The sequence below is a fragment of the Rhinoraja longicauda genome, chromosome 12 (assembly GCF_053455715.1).
Source record: "Rhinoraja longicauda isolate Sanriku21f chromosome 12, sRhiLon1.1, whole genome shotgun sequence".
In the NCBI taxonomy this organism is placed as follows: Eukaryota; Metazoa; Chordata; class Chondrichthyes; order Rajiformes; family Arhynchobatidae; genus Rhinoraja; species Rhinoraja longicauda.
Genome location: NC_135964.1, coordinates 31322779 through 31339876, shown reverse-complemented (window position 1 = coordinate 31339876; position 17098 = coordinate 31322779). Strand labels below are relative to the sequence as shown.

Here is a 17098-nt window from a genome sequence, read left to right as displayed (position 1 = left end):
TCTCAGATGGCAAGAATCAAGTAAGAAAGTGACATTAAACCTCAATGACAACTTACTCTAGTTTAGTTGTTGGTTTGGTAAAAAATTCATTATATAGCCGATGCTCATCCTGACAAACATGAACCAGAAAAGCACAGCCACTGCGAACCTAGAAGGAAATTGCAAATTATTGCTCGTTTAAAGTAACAAAATTGTTCAGAATATTTAAAAAGTGGAAATGTAATACAAAACTAAATTTAACATTGTAAATAATTTTAATTCCAGTATTTTGTTGTTGACTATAACTCTTTGAAGTGTTTGGTATATTTTACTATATTTAACATGTTGTGTAAAATAAGATGAAGTACCAAATATTAAAGTTGTAAACATGTCAAGTGAATTTTTAAACTTTAACCAGACTTCCTTTTTAACCACAAATCAACCAACACAATCAGTTTAGACCAAAAGATCTTTAAATAATAGAAAATGCTGGATATACTCAGCAGATCACGCAATATCTGTGGAGAGAGAAACAGCTAACCCTGTCAGAGTGATGATCTACGACTGGTAAAACATCATTAATCTGAAAAATTAGTTGTGTTTCTCTCCCCACATGCTGCCTGACTCGCTGTATACTTCACGTATTTTCTATTTTTATTTCAGATTTCCATCATCTGCAGTTTCTTTCTTTTGAAAATGCTTTCACTGGAAGTTCTAATTTTTTAAGAAATCCAATCTCCAAAACCTAATTAACCAGGGGATAAACATCAGCTAGTTAGCACCTCTATTCATTTTTAACTATTGCCTGACAGGTTACTTTAGAAACATTATGATATGTTCTTTGTGAAAATAGCTAACAAAACATCTTTAGATTTAATACAAAATGACTTTTAAATGATTCAGCAACTAAAATAAAACACGAGAAAAATATTGAATTGCAGAATTCAGCAGAAAATTCTGGACATTAGGAAATCAAAAATACATAGGATTAGAAGCAATCTTGTGATACTTAATGAGAACCAGAGAGAATGCTGGGAATACTCAGCTGGCCATGTAACTTCTGTGATAATATCACTGATAACTGAGAAGTAACAATTTTTTCAGTCCACACAAAGTCCCCTAAATGCCCAACACACACTACCAGATTCGCAGCATATTCTTGAGAAGATCTTTCAGAACACATCTCAGAAAAGATTTATTGGTTATCACTAGAATATGTATATTTGAGTTGTTAAATTATGTGGTCAGGCTGCACAAATGTAAGTTCTCCCAATTCTTTGAAACATCGAGGGATGATCTAATTGTGGTCTTTTAAATGATAATGGTGGTAAAGAAAAAGCAATTTCTGATAAGGAAATCCAGAACACGGGCAATCAAAAAACTTAAGAGCACACAGCTTGGGGGGAATTAAAAGAAGCTGTAGATGTTGGAAATCTGAAATAAAACCAGAGCACTGGAAATATTCAGCAGGTCAGGCAGCATTTGTGGAGAGAGAAACAGAGTTAACATTTCAGAGTTAACATGAACAATAGCTTTTATCAGCATGACAATCTGTCTTCCCAAGTTATTGATGCAATTCATACCAGAGCACAGTGATCCTTGTTATTTTGGCTGGTCAGGTCAACAATAGTAGAGGCAATGCTTGGACCCAGCAGGAACGCCCTCTGATCCAGGTAACACTGATGGACTTCGCTCAGGAGCTGTTGATACCTAATGAAAAAGTAGGCCCACTTTAAATTTAACAAACACAAACGTTCACAGCAAATTAAATAAGCTTTGCTTGCAGAAATATTACATCAATATTCACTTTCAATATTATTGGTGTCTTTTTTGAGATAATAATGTGTATTAAGCATATTTGTCCTTTATCTCATTTGCATCACCTCTTGGGAAAGCATGTCCTACAGGAGTCATTGGCTCCACCCGAACACAGGTCACCTTGGGCCAATGAGCCACTAGTGATGTAGTGATTAGTGTGATTCTGCAGCTGATCAACTACAAAACAACCAAAATCTGAAGGAATAATCTAGCACTTTGGGAAAGGGGGGGGGTGAGAGGAGAGAGGGAGGACTGGGATAAAAAAAGTGCAAAAGGGATCAACAAATAAAGGACAGCTAGAAGGGAGGGAAATGAAGAGGCCGTAATGGGGAGAATGGAAAACTGCACCTAACTGCCCTTTCCATACATCTGCAGCCATAACAGTTCTTCACCGTTAGTGAATTACTTTTTAAGTGTGAACATTGTTACTTCTATTAATCTTCAAAACCGCAGGGGGTGGGGTGGGTGGTTGACATTCAAGAACCTACTCTACCGAAAACATTGGAGGAAACCACAGCAGCTCAATGCAGTGACTAGGTATCCACAGAGCTATTTGGTCAGTGATAATGATTAAATTAAAAATCAGATCCATTATATTGAGCTGAACTGTGGATCAGTAACCAAAATTATTCTTGAACAACAGTTCATGGCTACTATATAATTCAATTCATGTTCCACAATGTCCTAAAGTTTAACCCAGGAGCTGTTGTCTATGAATATTTCTGAAATCTTTCTTAAGTAACTTCTTTTTAGCTCTTCTGTCTACATAATCACAACCACATTTAAACATTGAGTCACTTAAACTCAAAATTCTGGGACAAGTTATAGGATTGGATAAGGTTCCAATAAAATGTTCCAATAAAAGTTTTTTCATAACGATTACTGCTATCAAGTCAGTGCACACTTGTTCTAAAGAAAAATTTAATTAATGGCCAATGCCTAAACTAATCTCTTTGCTTATTGATCAAGTAATGTTCTACATGACCGCATAGAATTCTAACACAATGCGTTACAAAGTTTTCCTTTCATTGAACATACTTACTCTGGGCTTTTATCAGTTCTTTGCTCAATTTGTTCAATCAGAGACTGTGGAAAAAGGCAACAGCACTGTAACTTTTTAAAATGGCAACAAGATCAGCATTAGAATATAAATGTGATCTGATGACTCTTAGAACATGCAACGATTCTTGCATCATTTTTAGGATTCGCTATAAATTAATTGGTACTTAAATACTGGCACTGCTCACAAATAGAATTTCCAAGCTGTGTTATTAGATGCCCAACCTGTCAATTCATAGGATGCCGATCTATTCATGCATGGGTAGCATGTACGAGGATGCACAGTCCACTATTTCCCTCCCACAAATATCATAATGCTGCACATTGAGAGTTAAAGTTTGGTAGCAAAATATATTTATTCCAAGTAGTCTACAAGGAGAAGCACTTTCTGTGATTGCTGCCATTGCTCCAAACACAATTCTTTGCCTCAGTCCCGTTTCCTATTTTCGATTCTTCTTTTCCATTTTCAGTGTGACTCGTGTACACATCGTTAATTGTGACTGCACGCAATTTTCTCCATCCCCACCAATTCTTCTCATTAAATGCACCTTAAAGTCCATCTCTGCAAGCAACCCTTTCATCACTAGGTTTGAAAAGTAGCCTTAACGAGGTAGCAGCAGAAGCAAGGTAAAACAAAATGCTACCTTGTCCCTCCTGTTCATTTCTGACTGGTTGATGATTGTCATCTTTCACTCGCAATAAACCTTTGAGAAATTACTTTTTTACCAGAGAGTGATCACTTTTTACTGAGTCAGGTGGAACTATGAACAACATTGTACAAGTAAAAGGTTCAGGCTTTCCAAGACGGAGTATCAAATAAACATCTTACTTTTCACAGCATACAATGCTTACCCGCACTTTTGGTGCTGCAGCTCTGAATTTTACATAAAACAATGTAAAGGCATTGTCAGTGTTCGATATAATGGAGGGATCCTGTCAGATAAAGAATTGGAATATTTTATTAAATGTAGCACAACTACACCTTTATGTATTTATGAAAACTCAAGGTAGAAATTTCATGATTTCTACTAACTCCACTTGAAATTTAAATCCATCTTTTGGGTGATGTATCAGACTGCATTATCATGTCAAATGGACATAAAATATCACCTGCCATTATTATAAAGATCAGGGAGTTATCCCAAGGGCTTTGGACAAGCGTTTAATCTGAGCAGGTTTATTTTAACTTGGCACCATGCTCGACAAAGACATTGTGGGCTGAAGGGTCTCTTCACGTGCTGTGCTGCTCTATGTTTTATGTCAGAGTTAACGCTCAATTATTATCAAAAAACAATCTCTGGTCACAATCACACCATTGTTTGAACGTTTACTGTGTGCAGATAGGTTGTATTTTTCCATATTAAATATATTATTATATCATGCTTGCAATGACAAACTGGTTAATTGAAAAACAAGACGAGTCAAATAATACTGTAACAGTTGTCTAAATACAGTGCTTTAAAATTATAAGTCAAAACTACAACTTACCCTTTTCGTTAGTTGAATGGAGAGGTTCTGAAGTGTGTTCACAGTATATGTTTTCATAAGGTGCATGGCTTTGGATAAGCATTGCTTAAATTTTGCTAAATAAACAGGATAATCTCTAAAGCCAGGCTGTAAATAAAGTGTTTGATAAATGTCATCAAATGTGCATGGCATAGACAGCTTTTCTTTTAGCAAAAATGTATACAGCCTTCTTGTTACATTACACATATCTGGCTGTCTCATCCAAGCCAATGCAGAGTAAAGCATTTGAAAATGGAAAACATCTCACATACCCACAAACATCAATCTTACTAAAGTAACTGTGGGTGCTCGGACAATACCCAGGCAGCCGTGATAACTTTGAAGGGAATTTTGTGTTTAACCTGTATCTGGCCTTCATGTGGGGCCCAGTTGCTGTCTTAAGTACAGCTCAGAAAGGAACAGACATAAAACAACTTGTAGAACAGTGGTGAGTTTCTCAAACAAATCGGTTTATTCAAGGCCTTAACAGCGCACACTGGAAAACACTGAGAGAAACCAAAGTGTTTCACAGGTTCGCATTTTATATCCTACACCCAATTCACCATTGACCATGTTCAATCTCCTGGAAATTAGGAAACTATATCTTCATTTATCTAAGAAATGTGTCTAAATCCTTTGCCTAATTCACCATTGACCATGTTTAACCTCCTGTTTCCTGTCATTAGGAAACAATTCCTCCATTTACCTAACAAATGGGTGCAAAAAGGACACCTCTATTTCCCATTACATATGGCATGTACACCTGATAAATCTATTTATCACCTCTCCGAATATCCTGAGGTTCTCTTCGCTATGTTGGTATCTTTTCCCATCGTGATTTCTCAGTACATAAGTTCTTAGGTTAAACATAATACAACCTAGTCAGGTTTCCTATAATTTTCAGAATTTCCTATGTCAGTACCAACATCCAGACCAGAGCTGACCGAAGAACAGACTCCAATTTATTACCGAGATTAACAAAAAAAACCCGACCCATCAGCCAGAATACTACACCCCAGACTATAACACAAGAAATAAAAATGCGCACCATATATAATGCAGCCATACATTATGAATTAGTTACACAATAAACAAAAATATGATTGTAGTTTGGGGTACAGCAGCACCTGCAACAAGGACTTACATGTGATGATACATAAGTTATACAGTCATCCAGTTTAGCCAGTGTTGGTATAAATCCTTCACTATTCACAGATTGCGTGGGTGAATTCAGTTTCTAGGAAGAGAGAAAAATACTATCAATTTAACTCCACATGCAAGGACATTGAAGTTAAACTATCTCTTTCCTAATGACAGAGTTTAAATGATCCACTTCCATCTGTGCAATCTCCTTGGTACACAACAAGAAACCATTGAGATACTTGTACCCTGACAATTCCCTTGTTTTGAATATTTACATAGATGTCTTGGACCTTTCTCAACTGATTAATATATGATTAATAAAGGTAGGAAATAACTGGAATGCATCCAGTACAGTTTCTTATAAAATACCATGACGTTGGTCATGAAATTTTAGGCACAGCTTTTGTAACGTGAACCTTACTTGATTAGTTGCTGTGACATAGGTGGTTGCCATTTGGCCCATCGGGTCAATGTCAGCTCCCAGCACCACAATCCATTAATCTCATTCTTCCTCATTGCCAGCTGCTTGATTCCCTTGAAGTCTTTGGTGACCAAGCAGTAATATACAGTAACCAATTAACCATATACCACATTTTTTGGGAAGTGGAAGACCTGGCAGAAACCCACGCAGTAATAAGAAAAATATATAAATTCCACAAAGGTGATACTTGGTTAACCCTGCGACAGGTTGAACCTGGGTACCTGTCTGGCGTAACAGTATCGCGAGATATCAGGTAAAAGACCAAATCGAGAGTCAAGATACAGATCAGGCATATTCTAATAGAACAGACAGACCAGAGAAAGGAATGGCTGAAAAATTGTCACAGGAGAGAGAAGAGAAACCAAAGGTTTTCTGAATTTTACAAGTCTTGTAAGATCATCAAAAGGAAAAGATTCATGTTGAAAATGCACTGACTTACATCGCTAAAACTAACGCTAGATATTAGATATCAGGGAGAGATTTTTTTGTTCAATTTGTTTTTGGAATAAGGATAGCATAGGGAAAATCAAAATGCATTCACTAGCTTTGTTGTGTTGTTCAGATATGAATGGTTGGGGAAGTAGTTGTTCAGTGAATCTTGCGCGAGATCATTAATGAAACTTTCACAACATGCAGAAGGTCTCATTGGTTCTTTCTACCCACCATACCAGTCCCCAAATAGGCCACTGTGAATTGCAGTGTGAGTAGGGGTCAGATTCTGGAGAGAGGGTGGGTGAGAACTTGATGGCAATGTGGGAAGAATAGTTTACAGAGAAAATTAAAAGGGAATGGGATTATTTTGTACGCCTTGTTTTACGCGATAAGGAAATATATAAACAAGATCCCATAATACATTTTCCCAGTTAAAGACAATAGATTTTCGGCATCAGAGTATTTCACATTCAACAATAATATGAATGCATAGAACACCTACTTGAGGAAATTTAAAATAAAACAGTGCATAAGTGACACATACTGTGTTTATGTTTTCCAACTCGTTGAAATACGAAAGCTTCTGCTGAATATTCTCAGCGAGGTCGACTAGCTCCGACTGTTGATAAGACAAAATTAAATGTTGCAGAACTGCTGTCACAGCATTTTCTTATTTTCAATGAAATAAATGCTTTAACATTCGAAAGACAAAAATTCCACCAAATGCTCAGTCATCACCTTCAAAGTCTTGTGGTGAACCCAAAAATCACAGGGCACATTACAATATACAAGATGTGACTCTGAATCTTCAACGTATAAATTCACATTTCCATTAATACGTGTTCACATCAAGTTATTAACTGTGATGGTTTCTTGGTGTTGAGCCACAAGATCACAAATGGGGAAGTAGTGGCAGTGGTATAACCACTAAATTAATAATTTAGATACCCGGGGCAAAATCTTGGGGATTTGCCTTTGAGTCCCACCATGACACAAGGTAGGTAGTAAGTTTAAAATTGAAGTCTGGAATTAAAATGATGTCCTTGAAAACCATAGTTGATTGTTGTAAAGACACAATTCACCCACAGGGAGGGAATTTGCCATTCTAGCAGCAATGTGGTTGACTCTTGACTTCCCTCTGAAATGGCCCAGCAACTCATTCACTTGTAATAAACCACTAGAAAGCCAACTTTTCCATCATTTCATCAACATGAAAGAAACCTCTACAAACCTCCAAATAAGTCTAATTTGCACTAAGTAGAGTCATTCAAAGTTCAGGAGTCACTTAAGGACACAGCTGAAGAGCAAGCATAGTATGATGGAATTTTATTTAATTTTTATTTAATTTTATCTTTCATTTGAGAGTAATTTCCCTTAGTCTAAAAATATGATTTTAAACATGCTCAATATAAACTAGGTCATAACAACAGACCAGAGCAAGGTAAATAGGGAAACTGAGTTAAAAGACTCAACACAAAAATAGACACAAGATGCTCAACAGGTCAGGAAGCATTCCTGGAATACATGGATAGGTGACATTTCGTGTCAGGACCCTTCTTCAGTCTGATTGTAGGGGGGAGAGAAAGCAAGCTAGAAGAGAGGAGGGGCAGGGCAATGCATGACAGGTAATAGTTGAACTCAGCCGAGGGAGGGGGTTTGATAGGCAGTTGGTTGGACAAAGGCCAAAGATGAAAAAAAAGATATGAAAAAAAAGGATTGAAGAGTCGCGAATTGGGAGGGGAGGAGAGAAGTCGGTGCGAGTCAGGGGAGGGGTGAAAAACAAGGGATGTGTGGAGGAGAAAGGGGAGGGGGAGGCAGGGGGGATTGTGAAATACTCAGCAATCGATTAACAATGATAAATATTAAAAATAACTAAATTATAATGGCTTCTTTTGTGTCCAGCTTCAAGTTTCTGGGCACTCACATTTCGGAGGACCTAACACTGCTGCGCTGGTCAAGGCGGCACCGCAACGACTGTTCTACCTAAGAACACCCCTGAAAAAGTCTGGACTACCCCAACAGCTGCTGACGACCTTCTACCGCTGTACCAGAGAGCATCCTAACACATGGCATCCCTGTGTGGTACCTCAGCTGCACGGAGGCAGAGAGGAAAGCTCTTCAGCGGGTAGTCCATAGAGCTCAGAGGACCAACGGAACGCAGTTACCAGCCTTGGAGGGCATCGACAACACACAATGCCTCAGAAAAGCCACCAGCATCTACAAAGACTCTTCACACCCCTGCAACAGTCTGTTCGAACTTCTACCATCGGGCAGACGATACAAGGCCTTCTACGCCCGCACCTCCAGACTCAGGAACAGCTTCATCCCCAGGGCCATAGTTGCTATGAACCGGTCCTGCTGAGCCGGATGGTCACATCGCACAGTGAACCAGCACAGATCTACTTGCACTTTATTCTGTTTTAAAACAGTTCGAATTTGTTTAATTGGGTTGTTTAAATTAATACTGACTAGCTAATTAATTTATTGCTTCGTATGGGAGGTGCATTCCCAATCTCGTTGTACCCCTGTACAATGACAATAAAGATATATTGTATTGTATTGTGCCATAGGGAAGTATGGAAACAGGATCATCTGAATAAACATTCCTTTAATTAATAAAACGTCAACAGAAAAAGTAGTCCATCCGACAGAAAGCAAGTTAAAGTTAAAAGCAATTTTATATTAAACTAGACCAAGTGGACCCGTTGGGCCCATTTCTCGTAGAGGGGGGACAGGGAAGGGGAGTGGCCTTCGGTTGCAGCGGCCGCTGCTGGAGATGCGGGGGGAGGAGGAGAAGAAGCTGCCTGCTGGGGGTTGTATTCCAGCGATGGGGACTTGACGACGTCGCCGGTTGAAGCAGGCGCTCGAGGAGACGGAGGGGATAGATCAGTGGACGGGGTGGATGACCATCTCCCTCCTGCTCAGAGTGTCCCCCGGGGCCGGGTGCGGGCGAGGGGGGAGAAGAAAGTGGAGAGGAAGCCACTGACCCTGGGCCAGTGGCCATCTTGTTTGGGGGAGTGGGGAGGGAAGCGCAATTAAAGTCGTATGTGTCCTATTATGATGTCACATGCTGAGTACCATTAAGAAGTCGGACTGAAAGGTGATTTTTAAATTTTAAAATCTCTAACTTTAAAAATATAAGATCATCCATATACTAAACCTCTCGTTTATTATCTTGTTTGTGACTGAACTTCAGCCAAAATGGTACACGATATCACAACAATTTTAGGCCCACCTTACTCACCATTGTCACTTTAGTGATAATGCAAGTAGTTTTATTGAAATCGGTGCTATATTTTTTAAGTTATTCACATTTTAAAGTTTAAAAGGAGGGGAGGGGAGGAGGGAGGGAGAAGGAAGAGGGGAGTTGAGGAGAGAGGGGAGGACAGGGTGCTGCACCAATGCAGGAGAGGTTTGGGCCCAACGGGTCCACTTGGTCTAGTTTTAAATAAAACTTTACATTTACAGTCGCCAGGACAATGGTGATAAAGGTGGTGCTAAAATTGTGGTGCTATCGTTTACCGTTTCGGCTGTAGGTCCACATGTCCACAACAAAATCTCAGAAGTGCAATGAGACCTTGTACACCAGTCATTGAAAGTAAACATGCAGGTGCAGCAGGCAGTGAAGAAGGCTAATGGCATGTTGGCCTTCATAACAAGAGGATTTAAGTGTAGGAGTAAAGAGGTTCTTCTGTAGTTGTACAGGGCGTTGGTGAGACCACATCTGGAGTATTGTGTGCAGTTTTGGTCTCCTAATTTGAAGAAGGACATCCTTGCTATCGAGGCAGTGCAGCGTAGGTTCACAAGGTTAATCCCTGTGATGTCGGGACTGTCATATGAGGAAAAATTGGAAAAACTGGGCTTGTATTCACTGGAATTTAGAAGGATGAGAGGGGATCTTATAGAGACATTTAAAATTATAAAAGGACGCAACAAGCTAGATGCAGGAAAAATGTTCCCAATGTTGGGGGAGTCCAGGACCAAGGGCCACCGTCTAAGAATAAAGGGGAGGCCCTTTAAAACGGAGATGAAAAAAAATATTTTCACCCAGGGAGTTGTGAATTTGTGGAATTCTGCCACAGAAGGCAGTGGAGGCCAATTCACTGGATGCATTTAAAAGAGAGTTAGATAGAGCTCTTGGGGCGAGCGGTCAAGGGGTATGGGGAAAGGGCAGACAATGAACACAATGAACAATGGCTCGAAGGGCCAAATGGCCTCCTCCTGCACCTATTTTCTATGTTTCTATGTCTTGCTGGGTATTTGCAGCATTTTGTTCTAATTTGAGATTTGCAGCAGCTGCACTATTCTTGGTTCCCCAACGTGTTGAATGGTGTTGAGTATTACAATCGAGAAGGGACAAAGCTGCAACTGACGTGTACAGATTGGATCAAAGCAAAATCTAAATGGTTGAGAAAAGAAACTGACACGTAGAACAAAGACGGTGTATTTCTTTAGAACAGAGATTAGACTCCAAAGACGTACAGGTATGTAGGTTAATTGGCTGGGTAAATGTAAAAATTGTCCCTAGTGGGTGTAGGATAGTGTTAATGTGCGGGGATCACTGGGCGGCACGGACTTGGAGGGCCGAAAAGGCCTGTTTCCGGCTGTATACATATGATATGATATGATAAAGGGAGAAGAAGCAACATGAAACGCTTCCAACATACACAGACTTACAGTACCCTCCATAATGTTTGAGACAAAGACCCATCATTTATTTATTTGCCTCTGTACTCCACAATTTGAGATTTGTAATAGAAAAAAATCACATGTTGGGGTTAAAGTGCACATTGTCAGATTTTATTAAAGGGTATATTTATACATTTTGGTTTCACCATGTAGAAATCACAGCTGTGTTTATACATCGTCCCCCCATTTCAGGGCACCATAATGTTTGGGACACATGGCTTCACAGGCGTTTGTAATTGCTCAGGTGTGTTTAATTGCCTCCTTAATGCAGGTATAATAGAGAGCTCTCAGCACCTAGTCTTTCCATCACCTGTGGAAACATTTATTCCTGTTTATCAGCATGGGGACCAAAGTTGTGCTAATGAATGTCAAATAAGCCATTATGAGACCGAGAAACAACAATAAAACTGTTAGAGATATCAGCCAAACCTTTGGCTTAACAAAATCAACTGTTTGGAACATCATTTAGAAGAGAGCTCTGGTGAGCTTACTAATCGCAAAGGGAATGGCAGTCCAAGGAAGACCTCCAAAGATGATGACAGACAAATTCTCTCTATATTAAAGAAAAATTCCCCAACACCTGCCCGACAGATCAGAAACACTCTTCAGGAGTCAGGTGTGGATTTGTCAATGACCACTGTCCGCAGAAGATTTCAAGAACAGAAATACAGAGGCTGCACTGCAAGATGCAAACCACTGGTTAGCCGCAAAAATAGGATGGCCAGGTTACAGTTTGCCAAGAAGTACTTAAAAGAGCAACCACAGTTCTGGAAAAAGGTCTTGTGGACAGATGAGGCGAAGATTAACTTATATCAGAGTGATGGCAAGAGCAAAGTATGGAGGAGAGAAGGAACTGCCCAAGATCCAAAGCATACCACTTCATCTGTGAAACACGGTGGTGGGGGTGTTATGGCCTGGGCATGTATGGCTGCTGAAGATACTGGCTCACTTATCTTCATTGATAATACAACTGCTGATGGTAGTAGCATAATGAATTCTGAAGTGGAAAGACACATCCTATCTGCTCAAGTTTAAAAAATTGCCTCAAAACTCATTGGTCGGCGATTCATTCTACAGCAAGACAATGATCCCAAACATACTGCTGAAGCAACAAAGGAGTTTTTCAAAGCTAAACAATGGTCAATTCTTCAGTATCCAAGTCTATCACCCGATCTGAACCCAAAACAAGCATAAGCTAAAGATGGCTGCAATACAGGCCTGGCAGAGCATCACCAGAGAAAACACCCAGCAACTGGTGATGTCCATAAATCGCAGACTTCAAGCAGTCATTGCATGCAAAGGATATGCAACAAAATACTAAACATGACTTTCATTTACATGACATTGCTGTGTCCCAAACATTATGGTGCTCTGAAATGGGGGGGGGGGGACTATGTATAAACACTGCTGTGATTTCTACATGGTGAAACCAAAATGTATAAAAATGGCCTTTATTAAAATCTGACAATGTGCACTTTAACCACAAGTGATTTTTTCTATTACAAATCTCAAATTGTGGAGTACAGAGGCAAATAAATAAATGATGGGTCTCTGTCCCAAACATTCTATAATATCATCACCAGGAAATGCTCTCTTCTCCATCACATCAGATCTATTCATTGACTTTTTCATTCCTTCTTAAATTGCTTCCTATCTTACATATCTACTTTAGAGCCAAAGTATCACATGAATACGCTCTACCAACTCGCGAGAAATGTACACAGCAAACACCAATATCTGTACACAAAGATTAATTGTCCCAACAAAGCTTTCCTACCTGTTCCCTTAGGAGTTGTTCACAGGCTTCATGAAGTGTGCCCGTCTTAGTTGATACAAATAAATACTGCTTCTGCAAAGACTCCAAGTGTAACAAGGCCATGTTTACATCATTCAATATTGCATTGCACTGTTCATGAAAGCCATATAGATAATCCCTCAATTCTCTAAAACAAGGAGCAAAAATAACATGTTACAGTGTGTGAAAGAACTGCAGATGCTGGTTTAAATCGGATAGACACAAAATGCTGCAGTCTCGACCCTAAACGTCACCCATTCCTTCTCTCCAGAGATGCTGCCTGTCCCGCTGAGTTACTCCAGCATTTTGTGTCTATGTTACAGACTAATCTGCACCTTGATTAGCATTCTTGATATTAGGGATGGTTAATGAACCATCTTGCAGTTATGCCTAGAATACAACAGGTTAACACAAATTTGGAACAATGACCTATGCAATGGAGAATCTATTCCATGTGTAGGGGCACCAATGAATGGCTCTGCTCATAGCAACACGCCTTTAACTTGTTACTGGACCAAGTGGACCCGTTGGGCCCAAACCTCTCCTGCATTGGTGCAGCACCGTCTCCCCCACCCACCCACACAACTCTCCCCACCCACCCCCCCCCCCCCATCCCTCGCTTTCACTCACCCCTCCCATCAGGGTCCTGACCTGAAATGTCATTATCCATTTTCTCTAGAGATGCTGCCTGACCTGCTGAGTTACTCCAGCTTTTTGAATCTATCTTTATTTTAATTTAGTGCTACAGCCAAAATTGCTCTTCTGCTTCGATTTCTACAATATATGTAGTGTTCTGCTAAACGTTTGTCAGCTTATCAACATTATTTCTAAGCAAAATTTCTATAATGATTTTTCAAAACTCAATATGCTGGAAAGCTTGCTTAAATTACCTCCCCCCCCCCCCCACCACCACCACTTGAAGTAGCAAGTAAAACATATCATGGATTACGCTAATATTAGAAATAGAGTAAGGAGATCCAGTACACAGGGACAGTCAGTTCATAATCTGAGGTTGACAAAAACTAATCAAGACCAAGGCCAATTGTTTCTTACAAGAGTTTGGTGCAAGTCACTTTATCTGCTCTTCAACTGCTGGTTTGAGAATACTAACTGCTACCTGAGCATTCCATTGACAAACACCCTGAAAGAAAGTGAATTTAATATCCAGGCAAAGTGATTAAGTTTGTTGTCTGAGCTCAAGGCTTAAAATCGGACACCTCCTCATCCCAGAATGGGAGGTGATCAGAGAAACTTTTCAAATGGAATACCTGCCTGTATTTTGTTCCTTCATCTTGATCCATTTGTGTCTGAATTTTGGAGAAACAGGAAAAGAACTGCCGGGGTGAACAGAAACAAAGTTATTTAGGTAGCTAACAAGCTTGTAATGCCTTCCACAAAGGCTCTGGTCAGAAATCATGCACATGTGTGAGAAAGAACCAAATAAATGTTTTCAGTGTTGCCGCTATGTCTAGGTGTTCTATGGCTTCCTTCTGTGCTATAAATTTCTGCCTGTTTATAAAATGGGGTTGATAGAAAGGACAGTTTGACTTGGGCTCATCTTTTGGCCTGTCCACACCATCTGATGCTCTATGAAAGGTTTGAAGTAACTAGCCAAAGAGAGGGAATTCTCTTGGATGGCTTCACCACATACACTTCATCCACATGGAACCATTCTGGTTTTACTCCCATATGCCATGCTACGGCAACAGTTTCTGGAAATCTATTGTCAGGTACCATGTGTAGCAGGAACGGGGTACTGATTGAGAATGATCAACCATGATCACATTGAATGGTGGTGCTGGCTCGAAGGGCCGAATGGCCTACTCCTGCACCTATTGTCGACACACAGCCTTGATCATCAGGCAATGCAGAATGCAGGCAATCTCTCCCAAAACATCTGCTGCTACCAGATTCTCACCCTCCTCATCTCCCTCACACCCATGCCACAAATTCCATTCTTAAGCCACTGATTCCATGTCCCACCCTGAGCAATGTCCACGTTTGAATCGAATATCATGGGTTCTAATACGTGATCATGGGTTCCATTATTTGAAAAGAGAGTGAGATAGAATGCAGGAAGATGCAAAGTTAAAAACTGAAAGCAATTTGACCTAACAAGTTAGGAAAATACTACGTTTTATTAAAGATGTTGCAGCATGGCACTTAAAATCATTTAAATTACTCTGGTAAGGTCAACAGAATTTTGCAAAATCCTTTTGTTAAATTTTTGTCAAACTGAACACGTTAAGGTCTAGCTAAACACAAGGAAATTTAAGAAACAAGCTTTGTAAAAATAACTTTCTGGTTTTAATAAATTGGGAAGGACAATAAACCCAAATTCAATGATTATGGTTATTTACACAGTTTAATTAACTTATTAATCATGAGGGGACCATCGTGAGGGAGGTGAGGGAAGAACAATAGAGGAACCGGCGTCGGGGGGCTGCCGTGAGGGAGGCGGGAGGAGAACACTGGACAATTGGGCCGGGGGGGGGGGGGGGGGGGGAAGAACAAAGGACAATGGGGACCCGGCATGGGGAAACCGCTGTGGGGTGGGGGCAGAACAAAAGGAGGAACCGGCGTGCTTTGTAACTTTGTCAGCGCCTTAGGTGGCTGCTATTTGTATACATTGGGTATGCAGCAAATAATTTCACTGTGACTAGTCACATGTGACAATAAAGTATTACATTACATTTCAAACACAGAATCTAAGCCATTGTATCTTAAAAATATAGGGGAAGAAATTCATGCAGGAGCTCATACAAGGAAGAATGAAATTGTCACAAAATTACAATGTTCTTTACAACATGGGACATTAATGTAATAGAAGTTATTCTGTAATTATACATAATGTTTAGTTGACATATTTCTGATTATTCCTCATATATTGATAAGATAGTAATTATAAGCAACTCAGTTCAACTCTCATTTTCTAAAATTAAATGCATCAATTTTGTTATTACGTGTTGTGCAGTTTCGATTTTCTCATTTTCCATGTTCAATGCTGTAAATCCTTTCAGAAGAATATCCTCAGTGGATTCAGGAACAACAGCAGTTAGAGGGACAGTGATAGATCGAGATGTCAGACTGTAAAGGTCCTCAATTGGCAACTAAAAGATAAAAAGAAACAGAAAAATTATTGCTGGTTTGGCAGTATCATTAGTGAGGTAAGTATGTTACAATTAGTTAAGTGAGTTACAGTTGCACAAGACGTGAGGCCGCACTGAGTGAGGATTGTGTTCAGTTTGGTCACCCTACGACAGGAAAGGGGTTGAGGAGAGATTAGGCAAATTAGATTTGTATTCTTCATAGTTCATACAAATGAAATACACCGAGGGCAGCCGCTCCCATGGCCCCGGGTCCATAATTAAAGCCAGGCTATGACACAGGGAGAGTGCCCATGCCTCCGGTTCTCCCGTCCCCCAGGCCCAACTCCGGCTACGTGGCAGATGCCGGGAGCTGACCGGAGCCCTGCACAGGTGGAGCGGACGAGAGCAGACACACCACAACGGCTCTTCCTCCACAGGCACCGGCCCTTCCTCCCCCGTGCCCGGGCTCCGCTGGGCACTTCCCGCGTTCCCGGACACTGCTCACACTGGCTGCCCCGGGCCGGAGGCCGCACCCGGCCCGGGCCCGGCGCGCTGCACTCACCTCGGCCGGTAAGGGCGTGCTGTCAGCGGCGGGTCGGAGCTCGGTCACACTGCGTTGCTGGGTGTCGGTGAGCGGGGCGCTGGAGCCCGGGCCGCGCTCCCACAGCGCCAGCTGCTCCCGGCTCCGAGCCTCACTCACATCCGCCACCTCCGCCATTCTGTTCCGGGTCTCCCCGGGCCGGGCCTGACCCCGGAAACACTCCAGCGGCCACCCGCCTGGGCCCCCGGGGCAACGCTGACCCCGGCATCAACACCACACAACACAACACGCATGGGAGATTGGCCCTGGGCCCCCGGGGCAACACTGACCCCGGCATCAACACCACACAACACAACACGCATGGGAGATTGGCCCTGGGCCCCCGGGGCAACACTGACCCCGGCATCAACACCACACAACACAACACGCATGGGAGATTGGCCCTGGGCCCCCGGGGCAACACTGACCCCGGCATCAACACAACACAACACGACATGGGAGATTGGCCCTGGGCCCCCGGGGCAATGCTGACCCCGGCATCAACACAACACAACACGCATGGGAGA

General features: G+C 41.2%; 1 protein-coding gene across 3 annotated transcripts in view; it reads right to left on the bottom strand.

Moving 5' to 3' along the window:
- Window positions 1–16730, bottom strand: part of cog3 (component of oligomeric golgi complex 3) — a 53807-nt gene extending 37077 nt beyond the window's left edge. For all 3 annotated transcript variants that reach the window (XR_013547912.1, XR_013547913.1, XM_078409386.1), the window contains exons 1-11: window positions 16554–16730; window positions 15866–16012; window positions 14175–14236; window positions 12885–13050; window positions 6963–7037; window positions 5507–5599; window positions 4345–4470; window positions 3709–3789; window positions 2840–2883; window positions 1563–1689; window positions 57–148 (exon numbers count right to left, since the gene is read on the bottom strand). Coding sequence is in view for 1 of the 3 variants with exons in the window: in XM_078409386.1 (XP_078265512.1) it covers window positions 57–148; window positions 1563–1689; window positions 2840–2883; window positions 3709–3789; window positions 4345–4470; window positions 5507–5599; window positions 6963–7037; window positions 12885–13050; window positions 14175–14236; window positions 15866–16012; window positions 16554–16709 (1169 nt within the window). In the remaining 2 variants the exon portion in view is untranslated. The remainder of the gene's footprint in view (window positions 1–56; window positions 149–1562; window positions 1690–2839; window positions 2884–3708; window positions 3790–4344; window positions 4471–5506; window positions 5600–6962; window positions 7038–12884; window positions 13051–14174; window positions 14237–15865; window positions 16013–16553) is intronic.
- Window positions 16731–17098: the final 368 nt, after the last annotated feature.